Source organism: Leptonychotes weddellii, chromosome 4 (genome assembly GCF_054177405.1).
Source record: "Leptonychotes weddellii isolate Sample4059 chromosome 4, ASM5417740v2, whole genome shotgun sequence".
Classification (NCBI taxonomy): Eukaryota; Metazoa; Chordata; class Mammalia; order Carnivora; family Phocidae; genus Leptonychotes; species Leptonychotes weddellii.
Genome location: NC_138372.1, coordinates 18,217,424 through 18,235,513, shown reverse-complemented (window position 1 = coordinate 18,235,513; position 18,090 = coordinate 18,217,424). Strand labels below are relative to the sequence as shown.

General features: G+C 42.2%; 1 protein-coding gene across 5 annotated transcripts in view; it reads right to left on the bottom strand.

The window, feature by feature from the left end:
• Window positions 1–15,195, bottom strand: part of CEP85 (centrosomal protein 85) — a 26,726-nt gene extending 11,531 nt beyond the window's left edge. Inside the window, exons 1-7 of one of the 5 annotated variants that reach the window (XM_081817795.1) lie at window positions 15,098–15,195; window positions 11,611–11,763; window positions 4,369–4,685; window positions 3,991–4,098; window positions 3,043–3,176; window positions 2,520–2,637; window positions 718–903 (exon numbers count right to left, since the gene is read on the bottom strand). In XM_081817795.1, the coding sequence (XP_081673921.1) occupies window positions 718–903; window positions 2,520–2,637; window positions 3,043–3,176; window positions 3,991–4,098; window positions 4,369–4,685; window positions 11,611–11,763; window positions 15,098–15,152 (1,071 nt within the window). In that variant the 5' untranslated portion in view covers window positions 15,153–15,195. Of the gene's footprint in view, window positions 1–717; window positions 904–2,519; window positions 2,638–3,042; window positions 3,177–3,990; window positions 4,686–5,012; window positions 5,253–11,610; window positions 11,764–15,097 lie in introns of those variants that run through there. The other 4 variants (XM_081817792.1, XM_081817794.1, XM_081817793.1 and 1 more) reach the window with 4 other exon arrangements.
• Window positions 15,196–18,090: the final 2,895 nt, after the last annotated feature.

The window sequence follows — 18,090 nt, the reverse complement described above, 5'->3', positions numbered from 1 at the left end:
TACACCAAACGTGGGGCTCAAACTCACAACCCCGAGATCAAGAGTCACACGCTCCACCGAGACTGAGCCAGCCAGGTGCCCCTGGATCTGAATTTTAAACAAGATGACCCAGTGATTCTTAAGCACATTAAAGTTTAAGAAGCACTGCTCTGGTTGATTTTGATGCAAGTGGTCCAGAACTAAACATTACTAACTGGTCCCCCAAGAACATCTGCATTGGAGGAAGCTGTGAAACAGAAGCAAAAGATTTTAAATCAGCTCCTTCTACGATGACCAATCTTACCCTAAGGCAATTCTAAGGTAAAAATGTAAAAATTCCCAAACTGGCTGCACACACAGAATTCTTTTCTAATTTTTAGGTAGAATAAGGAAAAACTAGGCTGAATGATGTAAATTTACCATAGATGTTTAAACATCTTGCAAGAGTACCATCCAGTATGACTGCCCAGGCTGGTTTTCTACCCAGGTCAGTTGGAAGCCCATCACAACCTGGGGCAGTGAGGGACGTTCTGTCTGTGGCAGTTTTGTGGAGATGAAGCAAAAGGAGGGGTGCCATTTCTAGCAGACCAGTCCTGCACGAGAAGTCAATGCAGGATCTCACCCAACTGGTTCCGTCTAGTTCCAAGAACGGGGGCCAGAAACAGCTTAGGGTTCGGCAGGAGAAGGCTGACTGCCAACTCCTTTGTGAATTTGAAAGCTACCAACTCCTTAGCTCACCCTTTCTTCCTGTTTCTTCCCCTCCTCTGAGTGCTTCTGCAACGCCACTTTGAGTGATTCTCTGATGAGCTGGATTTCAACTTCTGAAGCAGAGAGTTTCTTTTCAAGCTCGATCTTTTCTTTGCTCAGGGCTTCTGTCTTCTGTGCAAACTGCGCACGTAAGAAAGTGTTCTCTCGCTGCAATTCCTGCATAAAGATTCTCAATACATAACCGTTCCTCACCCTTATGGCCCCATGTACTTTAGTTATCCTCGGTCTACTTTGTGGTCAAATATCATCCTTCTCTAAGAATTTCTTCAAGCAGTGCTTCTCACAGCGTGGTCCTAGGACTAACATCTTCAGCATCACCTGGGGATTTGTCAGAAATAAAAATTCTTGGGCGCCTGGGTGGCTCAGTTGGTTAAGCAACTGCCTTCGGCTCAGGTCATGATCCTGGAGTCCCGGGATCGAGTCCCGCATCGGGCTCCCTGCTCAGCGAGGAGCCTGCTTCTCCCTCTGACCCTCCCCCCTCTCATGTACTCTCTCATTCTCGCTCTCTCAAATAAATAGATAAAATCTTTAAAAAAAAAAAAGAAAGAAAAATTCTTGGGGCGCCTGGGTGGCTCAGTCGTTAAGCGTCTGCCTTCGGCTCAGGTCATGTTCCCAGGGTCCTGGGATCGAGCCCCGCAGCGGGCTCCCTGCTCCGCGGGGAAGCCTGCTTCTCCCTCTCCCACTCCCCCTGCTTGTGTTCCCTCTCTCACTGTCTCTCTCTCTGTCAAATAAATAAATAAAATCTTTAAAAAAAAAAAGAAAGAAAGAAAAATTCTTGAGCCCAACTCCCAGCACACTAAAAAAGAAAACTCTGAGGATGGGGCTCAATAATCTGTGTTTTAACAAGCCCTTCAGGTGATTCTGAAGCACAATCAAATTTTCTCCTCTACTCATTCTCTCTATGATCTTGGGCAAAAGTTCTTCCTCCTTCTTGGGCCTCAATTTTTTCACCAGTAAATTAGAGGACTGAACTAGATTTTATGTAAGGGCCTTTCTCACTCTAACATTCTGATTCTATAAGATAGAACACTGTCTTAACAGGCCCACTAGGTGGCAAAGCCAGTACTATAATCTGTCTAATACCCATCACTCAAAAGCCCATATTGCAGAAGAAGTGAACAGAGCAGGCTTTTTTAGGAGCCACTGCCCTCAGTGAAAGCATGGCTTCCTTTAGTTGCTCCTAGACATGGAAAAATAAAAAAATGAGCATGGCTCTAAATCCCATTACCTCTGCCTCTCCCTCCATTGGGCTAAGGCTGGTAGATTAAGACTTCTCAGGGGCGCCTGGGTGGCTCAGTTGGTTAAGCGACTGCCTTCGGCTCAGGTCATGATCCTGGAGTCCCAGGATTGAGTCCTGCATCGGGCTCCCTGCTCAGCGGGGAGTCTGCTTCTCCCTCTGACCCTCCCCCCTCTCATGTGCTCTCTCTCATTCTCTCTCTCAAATAAATAAAATCTTAAAAAAAAAAAAAAAAAAAAAAGACTTCTCAGAACATCACCCAACTCTAGAACCTTACTATGTACCTTGATCTGCCTTCATTTTCTCCCAAGTATGTCCTGACACCAAGGCATACCTAATTCTACCCCCGAGCCTTCTCTGCCCCCACAAAAGCAGAACAAGGGATGCATTATAATTAGGATGCCTACCCATTAAGGGCAAGAACACCTTATATCACTTGATCCTTTTTCTATCTCCTGGATACCTAGCAGTACCAAGCAAAGGGAAGACACTGAGTTATGACAACCAGAATGTCATTCTGGCTGCCAATGCTTACCTGCAGCCTCAGCAAGCAGACATCCCCAAAGGGGGCAGCGCGGCCCAAAAGGGCACTGTGGACTTGCAGTTCACTTTCCCGTACTTTCTGCTCCAGCTGAGAGATGTGTTTCCTCTGCCTGCAAAAGCCAGTAGAATGAGGTCCAGGTCCTGACACTAACCCACTTGCAACATGAGTACAATTCATACTATGTAAAGCAAAGGCCTTGCATCTGGATAATACTGTTTTGCTGAAGGAGGAAGAGCAAATAAGAAAGCTGACTTGGGGGAAATGAGGAAAGATCAGCTACAAAGAACTGGATGTCCACTTTAGGCACTCCCAGAGTCCCTGCAGAGGATACACAATTGGCCCGTCCCATTAGTCAGATATAGGACTAGGTTGCTTATCAACCTAGCTCTACCATGAGGCAAGGCATGGATTCAAACAGAGAGGGATGTGCTACCCTTGGAGAGACCTCATTAGGTGCCCTCAGTGGGGGCTGGGAGAGCAGATATTGGTCCTAGGGCACCCCTTGACCTCTTACTTGTCAATGAGGAGCTCCTTTTCCTTCAGAAGGTGTTCATTACTGTTTAAGATGCTGATCCACTGTGCTGGTTCTAATGGGGGCAGTGATGGAGCAAATGCAGCGGGATGGTGGCAGATGGCTCCATTCTGAAGCTGGAAGACAAGGAGGCCCAGAGGGGCTTGATCTTGACCCACAGGCACCTGAAAACACCTGAGCAGTACCCAGCTGGGTCTCTAGTCAAGGCTCACTTTGGCTCAGCCTGAGGAGGCCCAGTGTTTATGAAATAATTTTAGCTCTGATGCATGACTGGAAAGAACCTGCCAGGGAGATTTCTGCCAACTGGACACTCCCTGCTCATAAAGGCTCTAGTTTCTAAGAAAAGGTCACTTATCTTTCATTATCTGGCAAGAGAGGCAAACCAGGAGCTAAGATGTCCTCACCAACCAGGAAAGGAGAGTATGTCTTGCTTTTTTCCTTCCTTAAGCAGCACAAGGCATTTTTTTTTTTAACACAAAAATTGGTATAATGGAAGAAACACAGGGGTTTAGAGATAGTTTTTAAACCCTAGCTCTGCTACTTACCAGCTTTGTGACCCTGGACAGATTACTTATTCTAAGAACCTGGTAAATTTCTACATTTACCTCATCAAAGTGCTACAAGGATTAAATTAAGATTCTGTATGTGAAAGTACCTAGCCTAGTGACTGGTACATAAGTACACAATTAGTGTTAGTGTCACACCTTTTGGGGTCTTCTGTTGTAACCCTCTACTCTGGAGGACCTATTTGGTGTTTAATTAGACGACCACCACATTCAATGGTATTCACAAGCTTTCATTTTCCATCTATAAACATCTTACATCTTTCTTACAAATGTTTTCTTTAGAGCCAAAACTTACAGGACAAAACCTATATAGTTCTAAGATCTGCAAAGAACCCACCAAATCCAAGGAAAGAAGGGCCCCTACCTGCATTTGTTCCATCTGTAAACGGATCAACTCCAGATGCTGACGACAAGTGCTGAGCTCGCAAGATCGCTCACGGGGGTGCCAAGGGTCAGGGTTCGGCTGCCATACCTGAGAGGGTAGAGGCTTGGAGAAGCCAGGAGCAGGCTGGAGTCCCAAAGGGAGCACTCCACTGCTATTAGGGTGAGGTCCATTCCGCTCACATACCACCCCACTGCCCGGTGCCTTCTTGGTCTCAGGCAACACTTTGTATAACTCCTTGCTTGTGTCAGCTCTTGGGTTGTGAAAGTGGACTTGGTAGTGAGGATCTGAATAAAGTGTCTCCATCATTGCCGACTGATTAAGGGTAGACTCCATACTGGGAATATCAAACTTCCTCACCTCTTCTTCTCTTTCATGGCCCACTGCTGGAAACCAGGACTGCTCAATTCCATTTTCTCCAGTAGCACCACAAAGATACATGAAATCTCTAGACAGGCCTGTAGAACGTTTCATTGCACCTAGGTCTCCATTTCTTGTCATCCCCACACCTTCAGCCAGCCCTGACAAAGGGAGTTTGGAGGAAGAGAGTCCAGCAGGTATAGAATTTGGCTTGGCAGGAGAGGTCCCCAAAGTAGAAGGTATCACATGGGCTGTTGGAATGGTTATGTGGCTTTTGATGGGCTGGAAAGAAGGGCTGCTACTTGAGCTACAAAAATCTGTAAAGAGAATAGTCTTCCGTAAGTCAAAACTGAAGCAGCAGGCTTTCTTGAGTTTGGCTGCTATGCCAGATCTTCTCTGCCTGTCCTGAGACCAGGCAGAATAGACACTATCATCACAAGTATCAGGCAGAAAGGCAACCTAACTGAGAAGTTACGTGTATTCTAGGATCTTAAATGCCATCCGCAAGGTAAACCAGCAAAAGGCAACATTTAGCTTTACTTTTAACTTACACCCTGTCCTTTTTATTTGAAAAAAATCTTGCCAGTCAACAAACAAAGCTGAAAAAACAAACTTAAAAAAAAAAAACAAAAAAACCCACTTACTTAAGGGAAATGGATTAGGTCCTACTCTTCTGGGAGCTGGGCAACTCTCAAGTTATAATCCAATCTAATAAAAATATCCTTTCCAAGGGCTGCCAGAATCCTCTGTGACCTCCAAAAGCTTCCCAGTGGAGGTAAGCAGTGAATCTAAACTATACGAAGAATAGGCAAAGTGGATAGTGCTGCTCTGTATCCAGGACAGGGAGTACAGCATCTGAATCAGGATTCTATTCTCTCTCCCACACACCAGACCTGACTGCCTGGATATGTGAAGTTATTCTTAGTAACTCTCAGGTTTCACTCCAGCACAGTGAGCACTCTCAAGTGGGTACACACTGAAATCCTCTGTTTTATATTTTGCCTTTCACTTCCCCCTTGTTTATATCCAACTGTGACTTTTCACTTTTCGTTCACACTGGATTTATGCTTCCTTTAGCTCTTGCCTGGTTTTGGGAGACAACTCTCTGATTAGACCTGCTACAGAAGGTACACATTTCTATATTATTTCCAACTTTCAAGCGCTGCCCTGAAAAAGACTATAGGGTCACAGAATTAATGTGCCAAGGCAGTGGGCTGCAAGCAAACAACAAGACAGGAATGTGAGGAAACACACCTGTTACCTTCAGCAGAGAGAAAACTGAGTAACGGGACAAGGAATATAAATATCTTCCCTTTTCAACTACGTCCAGTACTCTTTCCAAACTAAGCACATCTACCATGGAGAAGAATGGACTACCAATTTAATTCATTTCTTTTTTCTTTCCATCAACCAACACAGAACACTCAGCTAATGAGGACAGATACTATAACCTTTCCCATAATTACCACAGATCAGCTACCATCTTCTTTTTTTTTTAAGATTTTTTTTTTTTTTTTTGAGACAGAATGAGAGAGAGAGAGAGCACATGAGAGGGGGGAGGGTCAGAGGGAGAAGCAGGCTCCCTGCCAAGCAGGGAGCCCGATGCGGGACTCGATCCAGGGACTCAAGATCATGACCTGAGCCGAAGGCAGTCGCTTAACCAACTGAGCCACCCAGGCGCCCCTCAGCTACCATCTTCTCATATGGGTTTGTAAGCAGCTCTTTAAAAACATGGACACAGGGCACCTGGGTGGCTCAGTCGGTTGAGTGTCAACTCTTGATTTTGGCTCAGGTCATGATCTCAGGGTTGTGAGACTGAGCCCCACATCGGACTCCATGCTCAGAGCAGAGTCGGCTTGAGAGTCTCTCCTTCTCCTTCTGTCCCTCTCTTCCCCCACTGTCTCTAAAATAAATGAATAAATAAAATCTTAAAACAAAATAAAAAGGGGGGCGCCTGGGTGGCATAGTCGGTTAAGTGTCCGACTCTTGGTTTCGGCTCAGGTCATGATCTCATGGCTACGGGATCAAGCCCCGCATCAGGCTCTGCGCTCAGCACAGAGTCTACCTCAGATTCTCTCTCCCTTTCCCGCCCACATGCACGCTCTAATAAGTAAAAAAACTTAAAAAAAAAACACAAAAAAACCCAGAAACACCCCCCCCCCAAAAAAAACGAAAACCATGGACACGTCAAATTATCCCTTATAATGTATGGGATAAGACAAAGTATCTAATTTCCTATACTTAGATGATCTTGGGGATATATATATAAAAGGCCATACCAAAACAAAACAACAGTAATTTCTGATAAATGTATCCACCTCTAAGAACCAAGAAAGAACATTTCAGAGGCGAAGGACACAGTTTTTGATGTCCCATAACTTATACATAGGAATAATCAACAGGCTAAGGTAGACTGTGGTGATGAAAACTTCCAAGAATAGTAAGCTCCCTACTTGAAATCCTCTGTAATGGCACCATAGTATCCACTCTTACCAAGGATCTCTGCTCTCAAAGTATAATTATGGCACAGAAGACAGTGAGGTTATGGCATATGAGGGGCTGCTATTACGCTGAACTTTGTAACGCCTCCTTCCATTCTCCACCTACAGCACCACCCACTCTCAAGACTCATCAAATTCTGAGTTTTGAGCCCATAACCAAAGTAGTAATGCCAAAACCAAAGCCTGGAAATGTACCAAATGACCCAGGAGAATTTGTTTTTCCTAATTTTCTAGGAGTGTGGTCCATCCACCGATAAAAGAATAAAGTAAAATCTTTGTCAGCATGTCACTTACCTATTAGGTTTATCTATTTATAGTAAGGAAACTGGCAATTCTGACAAACTGCTATGAAATGTCAAGTTACACCTTAAGTCTGATTTGTATTTTGAAACATTTTGAAGCGAAATAGCAATACTCATTTTCAAAAGGGTCACTAACCTTCTACAATTTTCAAAGACTTTCAAAATTTAGTGTATGGGATATGTGATTTTTAGAGAAGTCTACAGTTCTCAGAATCATTGGGGTTTTGGCACTTTAAGGATATTCATATTTCTAAATCTCTCCTCCTCAACCATACCCTCTGCCCCGCTCCCTAATTCTTTCTAACAACTCTACTTTCTTGGTGAGGGGTAGATTTAGCTATTGCTAATAGATATTATAAATAATAAATATTTAGCTATTGCTAAATCTTGATCATTTCTGTCTATATCTCTTACTGGTTTATGAAAGTAAGGTAGTCTGAACTAAGCCAGTAACTACTGCAGTCTTAAGCAAAAAGCTGAAAACCTTCCAAGCTCTCCAGTATCCACCTCTACCCCATCCCTTGAGAGTCGTCAAGGTAAAACATTTTAATGAAGGGTGGAATCAAAAGCAAGCCTGTTCACTTTAAAGATGCAACAATGAAAAAAAAGATGCAAAAATGAACTATATTTTATACCAGGCGTAAGGGTTCTTGTCAACTGGGCTCCAAATAAAACCAAGCTAGATGAACAAAATGAGCAAGGATTAAAGACCATTGTACATAACAAACATGGCAGAGAAGCCAGCTTGGATCCTTTATTTAATTTTTAAAAAGATTTATTTATTTATTTATTTATTTATTTATTTATTTAGAGTGTGTACGTGTGCAAGCGGGGGGAGGGGTAGAGGAGGAGAGAATCTCAAGCAGAGTGCACTGAGTGCGGAGTCCGGTGAAGGGCTCAATCTCACAATCTCACATGATCTCACCCTGAGATCATGACCTGGGCTGAAATCAAGAGTTGGACTCTTAACTGACTGAGCTACCCAGGCACCCCACCTTGGATCCTTTAAAAAAAAACAACCCAAAACAACAAGCACTGCATATCAAGGCTACTACAATTTAAAAAGAATGCACTACACAAGAAATATATCCCCCCCCAAAGAAATAAAACGCACACAATCTGTGTAACAATGTGACTGAATTAAATAGAGCCACTCAATTCAACAGGGGGGAAATCTAGACCATTGTTTGATTTTTAAAAGATCTATTATTTAGTCAAAATGAAAAAGGTCCCATGACTGCACATGTAGACAAAACCTTAACAAGTAACTAAACTGACAGTAACACTTGATTACACAAGTAATAGAAAAAATACTACAGCCGGGAGACCTGAACCTGACTAGTTATGTGACATTAGGCAAGTTACTTAACCCCTCAGGGAATTTTTGTTACTCACCAGCAAAAAGGAACTGGATTAAATGATTTTCAAAGTCCTGTCTACAACAAAATCTATGATTCAGTTCTACTCAACATTTATGAGCACCATGCCCACATACACACAGCTATCAAACTATTAAAATTAAATGTCAGGTGTCTACGAGTCAGTACTGGTAGATATCTGCTTGGGTTTTTTTTTTTTTTTTTTCATTTCTACTTTCAAAGATTTCTATCCTTTTCTTAAAAAAACAGCTTTACTGAAATATAATTCACATAATATTCAATTCACCCACCTGAAGTGTACAATTCAATGGTTTTTAGTATATTCACTATTGTGTAACCATCACTACAATCAATTATAGAATATTTTACCAGCCCAAAAAGAAACCTCTTATCCTTTAGCAGTCACATTCCATTTACCCTAACTTCCCTAGCCTTGGACAACCACTTATTTTCTGTTTCTCTAGATTTGCCTATTTTGGACATTTCATATAAATGGAATCATACAGTATGTGGCCTTTTGCGTCTGGCTTTACTTAGCATAAATGTTTTAAAAGTTCAACCATTTCTGTAACATGTATTAGTACTTCATTTCTTCTTATTGTGGAACAATATTCTATTATATGGATATACTACATTTGACTCATCCATTCATCAGCTGATAAACATCTGGGTTGTTTCCATTTTTTGGCTACTATGAATAATGCTGCTATGAATAACAAGTTTACATGTGGACATATGCTTTCATTTCTCTTGAGTATATAGGTAGGAGTAGAACTGTTGAGTCATAGGGTAACTCCATGTTTACCGTTTTGAAGATTTGCCAAACTGCTTTCCAAAGCAGCTGCAACATTTTACACTCCCACCAGTAATGTATAGAGGCTCCAATTTCTTTACATTCTCACCAACTTGTTAATATCTTTTTGATTATAGCCATCCTAGTGGGTGTGACATCTGATAAAGTACTAAAGTGACTAGTTTTGTGACTTTAATCAAGTCATCTAATCCTCTGAAACTCAGCTTTCTCAGGGTGCCTGGGTGGCTCAGTTGGCTGAGCATCCAACGCTTGGTTTTGGCTCAGGTCATGATCTCATGGGTTGTGGGATCGAGCCCTCTGCAGGGCTCTGCACTCAGCAGGGAGTCTGCTTGAAGATTCTCTCCCTCTGCCCCTCTTCCCACTCATGCTCTTTCTCTCAAATAAATAAATCTTAAAAAAAAAAAAAGAAAAAAATTCAGCTTTCTCAGCTGTAAAATGGAAATATTTCATAGAGTTCCTAAAGATGTTAATGAAAAAATGTAGAAAAAATTTAGCATAGTATCTATCACAAAGTATTTAATAAATAGTTATTAATTATTATCATCAGGTCCTCTGCTCTCTAGGAAATCACTATCTAAATGAAAAAATAAAATACTCTTGTGGTGCTTGGCTGGCTCAGTCAGTAGAGCATGGGACTCTTGATCTCAGGCTCATGAGTTCAAACCCCACACTGGGTGTAGAGATTACTTAAATAAATAAAATCTAAAAAAAGAGAAAATACTCTTGTAAAGCACTGTCTAGCAGTTATTACTTAATTTAAGTGCCCCCAAAATGGCAGACATAATAAAGATACAAGATTGCAGAGAGGGAGGGGTGCCTGGGTGGCTCAGTAGGTTGAGCGTCTGCCTTCAGCTCAGGTCATGATCCCAGGGTCCTGGGATCTAGCCCTGCATCAGGCTCCCTGCTCAGAAGGGAGTCTGCTTCTTCCTCCCCCTGCTCTTGTTCTCTCTCTCTCTCCCCCTCTCCCTCTCAAATTAATAAATGAAATCTTATTTTAAAAAAAAAGATTGCAAGGCACCTGGGTGGCTCAGTTGGTTAAGCAACTGTCTTCAGCTCAGGTCACGATCCCGGAGTCCCAGGATCGAATCCCACATTGGGCTCCCTGTTCAGCAGGGAGTCTGCTCCCACTGACCCTACCCCTTCTCGTGCTCTCTCTCTCTCAAATAAACAAATAAAAATTTTTTAAAAATTAAAAAAAAAAAAAAGATTGCAGAGAGGGAGATCAGTAATGGGTAGAAGGGATGGGAAAAGTCTTGTCAGACACTTCACTAGATTTTGAAAAATAAGATCAGCATAGCTGGGAAGGGCAAGAGAGGTGGAAACAGCACAAACGGGCCTAGATTAAAGAAGAGCTCAGCTATCCAAAACAACAACAACAACAAAAGTTCTGTGCTTTTTCATTGCAGTGAAACACCACACTTTGTAACAGTAAGAAATGTCTGAATGGGTGGTCTGAATGGGTGGGATAGAGCCAGATCACAGAACTAAGGCCTCTGAACTTTATCCTCCAAGTATCAGAAGCAGTCAAGGAGGGCGCCTGGGTGGCTCAGTTGGCTGAGCGACTGCCTTCGGCTCGGGTCATGATCCCAGGGTCCTGGGATCGAGTCCCGCGTCGGGCTCCCGGCTCAGCGGGGAGCCTGCTTCTCCCTCTGACCCTCTCCTCTCTCATGCTGTTTCTCTCTCACTCACTCTCTAATAAATAAATAAATAAAATCTTAAAAAAAAAAAAAAAGAAGCAGTCAAGGATTTACAGGAAAGGGAAACTATGAAACCAGGCTTTTAGAAAGATTAACCTGGCAGTAGAGGGAAAGATTTGAGGACAAGAAACCTATTAAAAAGTTATTTAAGACAGGACAAACAGGGGCGCCTGGTGGCTCAGTCGTTGGGCGTCTGCCTTCGGCTAGGTCATGATCCCAGGGTCCTGGGATCGAGCCCCGCATCGGGCTCCCTGCTCAGCGGAAAGCCTGCTTCTCCCTCTCCCACTCCCCCTGCTTGTGTTCCCTCTCTTGCTGTGTCTCTCTCTGTCAAATAAATAAATAAAATCTTAAAAAAAAAAAAAAAGAGAAGACAAACAGTAAAAACTGAAAGGAAAGGGCCAGATGTAAGAAACACGGAGTAAAAAAAATCAAGCAAACTCCTTGGCTGAAAGGACTGAGTTATGAATATTCTGGAAATGACAATACACCTGGAACACAATCTGAAAATGACAACACATATTAGTAATCAAAACATTAATCCAAACTTACCCTCTGCAATGTCTGAGCATGATGTGCCAAGGGCCGTGTCCCCACTGTCAGCTACACTTGAGCAGCGGCTGAATCGACTCCGAAAAGCCTCTGATATAACTGGGGTCTGCCATTCAGTCCCCAGGGAACTACCCTTTTGAATTCCACTGGAACCTGAAATAAGTGGCATTTCCCATCTTTAGTGTGAACCAGTTGATGTAACCCCATAAGACTGTTTAAATAAAGCACTTAAACCTATAAAAAATAGAATCACTCTCTCTCCTATGCCTATTTCAGCTTCTCTGAGTTAGTTAATTTTAAATGGAAATAGCATGAGAGGTGAGAATGTTCACAGACAGAAATAAGACTTACCAAGAACGCAGGAATACTAGGAGAGAAAACAATACCACTCAATAGTAGCTACCATTTTTTGAAACCTAGAAGCCATAACACTTTACCAACATGATCTCATCTACTTACTTACTGAATAGTATCGTCACCCCTATTTTACAGGGGATAGAGCTGAGATTTGAACCCAGGTTGTTCTGATTATAATATCCACATTCTTTCCTCTTACAGGATTTCTCAATAGGTGCTTTTGGCATACAAGGCATGACAATTCTTCAATGTGTAGTCTATACATGTCAGGATGGTTTAGCATCCCTGGTCCCTATTAAATGCCAGTAGCAGCCCTAACCCTATCCCACCATCCCTGTGAAACATGAAAATACCCCATATGTTTCCAAATGCTCCCTAGGGTAACAGGCAGTCAATCTCTTGTTGAAAACCACTGCATGGGGGCGCCTAGGTGGCTCAGTCAGTTAAGCGTCTGACTTCAAGTCAAGTCATGATCTAGGGGTCCTGGGATCGAGCCCTGCATTGGACTCTGTGTTCAGCAAGGAGTGTGCTTCTCTCCCTCTGCCCTGCCCCCCACTCATGTGCATGCAGGCTCTCTCTCAAATAAAAGAAAGAAAGAAAGAAAGAAAAGAAAAACGAAACGGAAAGAAAATCACTGCTTGACTGAACTGGGGTACCCTGTGGACAGGGTGAATCCAGAACAAGATAAGTCTTAAAAGTCAATCTGAAGAGTTTAAGACTATTTTGAGTGCAATGCACAGAAACCACTAAAATTTCTGAGTAGGTAAGACAAAACAAGACTGAGGAGATTTATTTAACGTTATTAGCTTGCTACTTGAGGGCCAGTAGGTAGCAAGTGTTTAATAAATACTTGATTTACTAGTATTTACTGTTAAAAAAACACTACAATTTTTCTAAACTGAATCTGATGATCCATGTAAACAAATAGACAAAAACGTTATGATAGCTACTTATCCATTTAAAATGTCAGAGTTTTAGCTGAAATCAGAAAACAAGGTTCTACAGACTCTGATTTAGTTGGAAGCAAATGATATTTGAACACAAATCACCTTATTCTCTTCTTCCAATTTTAGTGCTTCTCCCATCTTTTTAACTCACTTTCTTCTAATTTTGCTACCCTCTGCTTTCTACTGAAGGCACTCTAACTTTCCCCAAGGACTTATTCTTGGGGTCACAGTGGACTGCCTGATGTGAAAGAATCTATATACATGCAGTAATCTATAATAATCTTTCACAGAAGACATACCCAAGAATCAGAGCTTCTGATTAGCATAAGATTAGCTGGTGTTACTATCTGTACTAAGTATAATTCTAGCTAGAAAGAAAGAAATTTGACTTCTTGGTAAGTCTATATGGTGTTATCTCTCTAGTCAGTAGACAAATTTCCAGGCCTTTTGAAATAATGAAAATCGATTGAGGGCCTCTACTACAATCTTCCTGGCCTCTTCTTGTTACTACTACTAATCTTCCATTCTTTACCAGTACCACTTTTCTATCTGCTCACTCCACACATCAATTCTGAAGAGATATTTGCTAAAATAAAAATGCATTTTGGGGGGTGTCTGGCTGGCTAAGTCGGTAGAGCATCCAACTCTTGATCTTGGGGCCGTGAGTTCAAGTCCCATACTGGGTGTAGAGATCACTTTTTTTTTTAAATTTTATTTATTTATTTGAGAGAGAGAGAGACATCACAAGCAGGGAGGAGGGGTAGAGGGAGAAGTAAACTCCCTGCTGAGCAAGAAGCCCAATGAGGTACTTGATCCCAGGACTCCAGGATCACGACCTGAGCCGAAGGCAGATACTTAACTGACTGAGCCACCCAGGCGCCCCAGAGATCATTTAAAAAATGTATTTTGGTATAAGTATAGAGGCTTATGCTTATTTCAAAATTCAAGTTTGAAAGCTGAAATTTTTTTGTGTTGTGTTACATGTCCTATCACCAATATCTTTACCAAAATATTAAGACCATTATTAATTGAATGAGAGACTACTGAAGACAAAGCCATCAGAAAAGCAGTGAGGTTTTTGTTTTAAGATTTTATTTATTTACTTGACAGAGGGAGAGAGACCACAAGCAGGGGGAGCAGCAGGAAGAGGGAGAGGGAGAAGCAGGTGTCCCGCTGAGCAGGGAGCCCGATGTGGGACTTGATCCCAGGACCCTGGGACCATGACCTGAGCTGAAGGCAGATGCTTAACCGACTGAGCCACCCAGGCGCCCCAGAAAAGCAGTGAGTTTTGTTAGAAATTGCTACATCTCCCAAATTTGTGTGTTACAACATAATTGTCATAAGAAATTATACAGTCCAGCCCTAAAACAGTGTATGGCATATAGTAGATGTTCAATAAATATTTGCTGAAGGAATCCTGAACTGATTCAACAAACGTTTTTCAAAATGCTTAATCTATGCAAGGCAGCATTCCTAGGAGAATATAACAAATATCTAATAAATGTCTGCTGTAAAGCACTGTAGTATTTTAAAGTTAAATAAAGTATATCCTTAGTTGAAAAAATGTAACCCTCTCTTCATAAGTACCCCAGGATTCAAAAAGCTATTTTTCTATCCTACTTTCTATTTAAATATACCATATCTACTTAATTATCTATTAAATATATGTTTTATATATATATTTATATATGTTTAACAGATATACTTAATATATCCACTTAGTATATCTACTGAGCTTTCAAAATCTTGTCAATCCATTCTAAAGATAAATTCCCGAGTCTCCAGTGACAACATAACTGAGACTTGGCATCGAAGAAGAATTCCAATCTTTGTGGGCTAGCAGATGACTGACCCACCCACAGGACTACAAAGACAACACAGAACACAGTAATTTATGCTGTGTTTTTCTGATTTCAAATGAAACTATGTTCCAAAGTCATTCTGTTCCTTCATGTGTCCTCCCCTCCCAATCAATCATGTGGTCTTCTTGGAAGCCATGGAGGACCAGAGATAAATAGTTGTTCTTTTGGAGAGGCCTGTTTTTCTATTCAATATAGCCTCATGTTATTTTTGTTCTTTAAGTACCAGCATTTCAGTGAATGTTTGTTTGCTAAGTATTTCCTTTAAAGGAAATTTCTGTTATGAAAAAACAGAGCAAAGGTCAGAAAACTTTGACTACTCACCTGGTGAAGTGGCATGAGAGATCCTCTCACTTGGGTATTTCTCCTGCATGGCCATCAACACTGTTATTTGAGCCAACTGTAGAATGAAGGAATAACCAGTCAGATCTCTCCACTATCTTTTAATTCCTTGTAACTTGATTCGATTCAACTGAACTGTCAAAACCACATAGGATTTATCTTCCACATGTTTTGCTCAAGATATTTAGATTTTATTTATTTATTTGAGAGAAGAGAGTGAGAGCATGAGCAGGGGGAGGGGTGGAGGAAGAGGGAGGAACAGACTTCCCTACTGAGCAGGGAGCCTGACGTGGGGCTCAATTCCAGAACCCTGGGATCATGACCTGAGCCGGAGGCAGACGCTTAACTGACTGAGCCACCCAGGCGCCCCTCCCAAAGATATTTTTTAAGGCAAAGCAACACCCAATACTCTATCCTACTTCTCTTCCTAAAGTAAGGGAGAAAATCTAGAACCAAATGGAGACTCAATACTGATCCTATATGTCCTAGAACCCCTCAATTGTTGCAAAAATTAAAAATACTATTTTTTTTTTTAAAGATTTTATTTATTTGAGCGTGAGAGGGAGAGAGCATGGGCGTGCATGAGTAGGGAGGAGGGGGGGCGCCTGGGTGGCTTAGTCGTTAAGCGGCTGCCTTTGGCTCAGGTCATGATCCCAGGGTCCTGGGACCGAGTCCCACATCGGGCTCCCTGCTCCGTCAGAAGCCTGCTTCTCCCTCTCCCACTCCCCCTGCTTGTGTTCCTGCTCTCTCTCTCTCTGTCAAATAAATAAATAAAATCTTAAAAAAAAAAAAGAGTAGGGAGGAGGGGCAGAGGGAGAGGCAGAAGCAGGCTTCCCAGCGAGCAGGGAGCCCGACAACCCCAGGCTCGATCCCAGGACCCTGGAATCATGATTTGAGCTGAAGGAAGATGCATAATCAACTGAGCCACCCAGGGGTCTGAGAACATTACTTTGAATAAACAAACTTCACCATAGATTTTCTTAGCCATGGAAACAGGATTGGAGAGTGGGGTAGAGAAAAGAACTAAATAACCAAACCAACAGTGAGGTATTATAACTTCAATTATGATTAACATAAATTCTCCAATTCCTCCAGTAATGAAAGTTAATTATATGATGCACAAATAGAATTCTTGGTCATAAGCAGAGCCCCAATTCTCAGCTGGGAACATAAGATTTTCTTCCCGTTTCCCTACTTCTTAGAACATTTATATTTATTCTAATGGTAGGCTGTGAGAAGTCAGCAAAAGTCTGATGACTATCTGTGTAAACAAAAGCCTTAATTAACTGTAGCTAACAGTAGCAAATAATAATATCTTATATTTGCATAGCACCTGAGAGGCATGGCAGTCAGTACAGGGAAGTGGTTCAGAGTATGCGCTTGTGATCAGACAGCTTGGGTTTGAAGTCTGACTTAATTAGCTGTGTAACCTTGGGCAAATTTCATAATATCTCTGTACCTTAGTTCCTTCATATAAAAATGAGAATGGGTGGCGCCTGGGTTGCTCATTTGGTTAAATGTCTGCTTTGGCTCAGGTCATGATCCTGGGGTCCTGGGATCGAGTCCCGCACCCAGCTCCCCGCTCAGTGGGGAGTCTACTTCTCCCTCTCCTCCCCGCTCAGGCTATCTTTGTCTCTTTCTCTCAAATAAATAATAAAATCTTTAAAAATAAATAAATAAATAAAAATAAAAATGAGGACAGGGGCGCTTGGGTGGTTCAGTCAGTTGGGCATCCAACTCTTGGTTTTGGCTCAGGTCACATGGTCTCAGGGTTGTGGATGGAGCTCCGTGTCGGGCTGTGCGTTCAGCAGGGAGTCTGCTTGAGATTCTCTCTTTCCCTATGCCCCTCCCCCTGCTTGTGGGCATGCACCCACTCTCAAATAAATAAATGTTAAAAAAAAAAAAAAGTGAAAATGAGGATAGGAGTGCCTGATTTTTATTTACTTATTTGACAGAGAGAGAGAGACAGCGAGAGAGGGAACACAAGCAGGGGGAGTGGGAGAGGGAGCAGGCGGCTTCCCGCTGAGCAGGGAGCCCGACACGGGGCTCAATCCCAGGACCCTGGGATCATGACCTGAGCCGAAGGCATATGCTTAGCTTAACGACTGAGCCACCCTAAATGTCCAACTCTTGATCTCAGCTCAGGTCTTGATCTCAGAGCTGTGAGTTCAAGCCCTGTGTTGGGCTCCATGCTGGGTGTGGCGCCTACTTAAAACAGTAACAATAAAAATAAATCTCAAGGGGCGCCTGGGTGGCTCAGGTGGTTAAGCATCTGCCTTCAGCTCAGGTCATGATCCCAGGGTCCTGGGATTGAGCCCCACATCGGGCTCCTGGCTCAGTGGGGAGCCTGCTTCTCCCTCTCCCTCTGCCTCTCTCCCTGCTCATGCTTTCTCTCTCTCTGTGTCTCAAATGAATAAATAAAATCTTAAAAAAAAAATGAGGATAAAGACAGGACCTAATTCATGCTAATTCATTTAGAATTAACTCATAACAGTGCCTGACACATATTAAGTGCTTAATTATGTTATTATTATTATTACTTGGCAGTTTACATCCATAAAAAGTGGCATATGGTTGTCCCTGGAAGATAAAGTATGAATTTAGAAACTGAATTTGTAAGAGTCTCCAAAGAGTTTGGGACAAACTCAGTCGATAGATCACAATTCTTAGCCGTGAAATTCAACTTTGGTGAGAAAACAGAGGCTATATGGGTACTATTTCTTTAATGTGCTTTACTGACCTCTATAGTTTTCTCTTAGTAACAACAACCCAAACCCTTGCTGATTCACTGCATCTACAACAGAAATGGTAACACCCACTGAAATCCCAGGTCTTCACATAGTGGGTAAGAGATGATTGTTCAGTAAAAGCTTCAATTTATGGCTGATATCATTTAGTGTGTTAATGGTGACACAGAAGGATTAGAGTATCTACCTAGCAGTGATATCAAATGGTCAATATCAAAATCCTTTTCT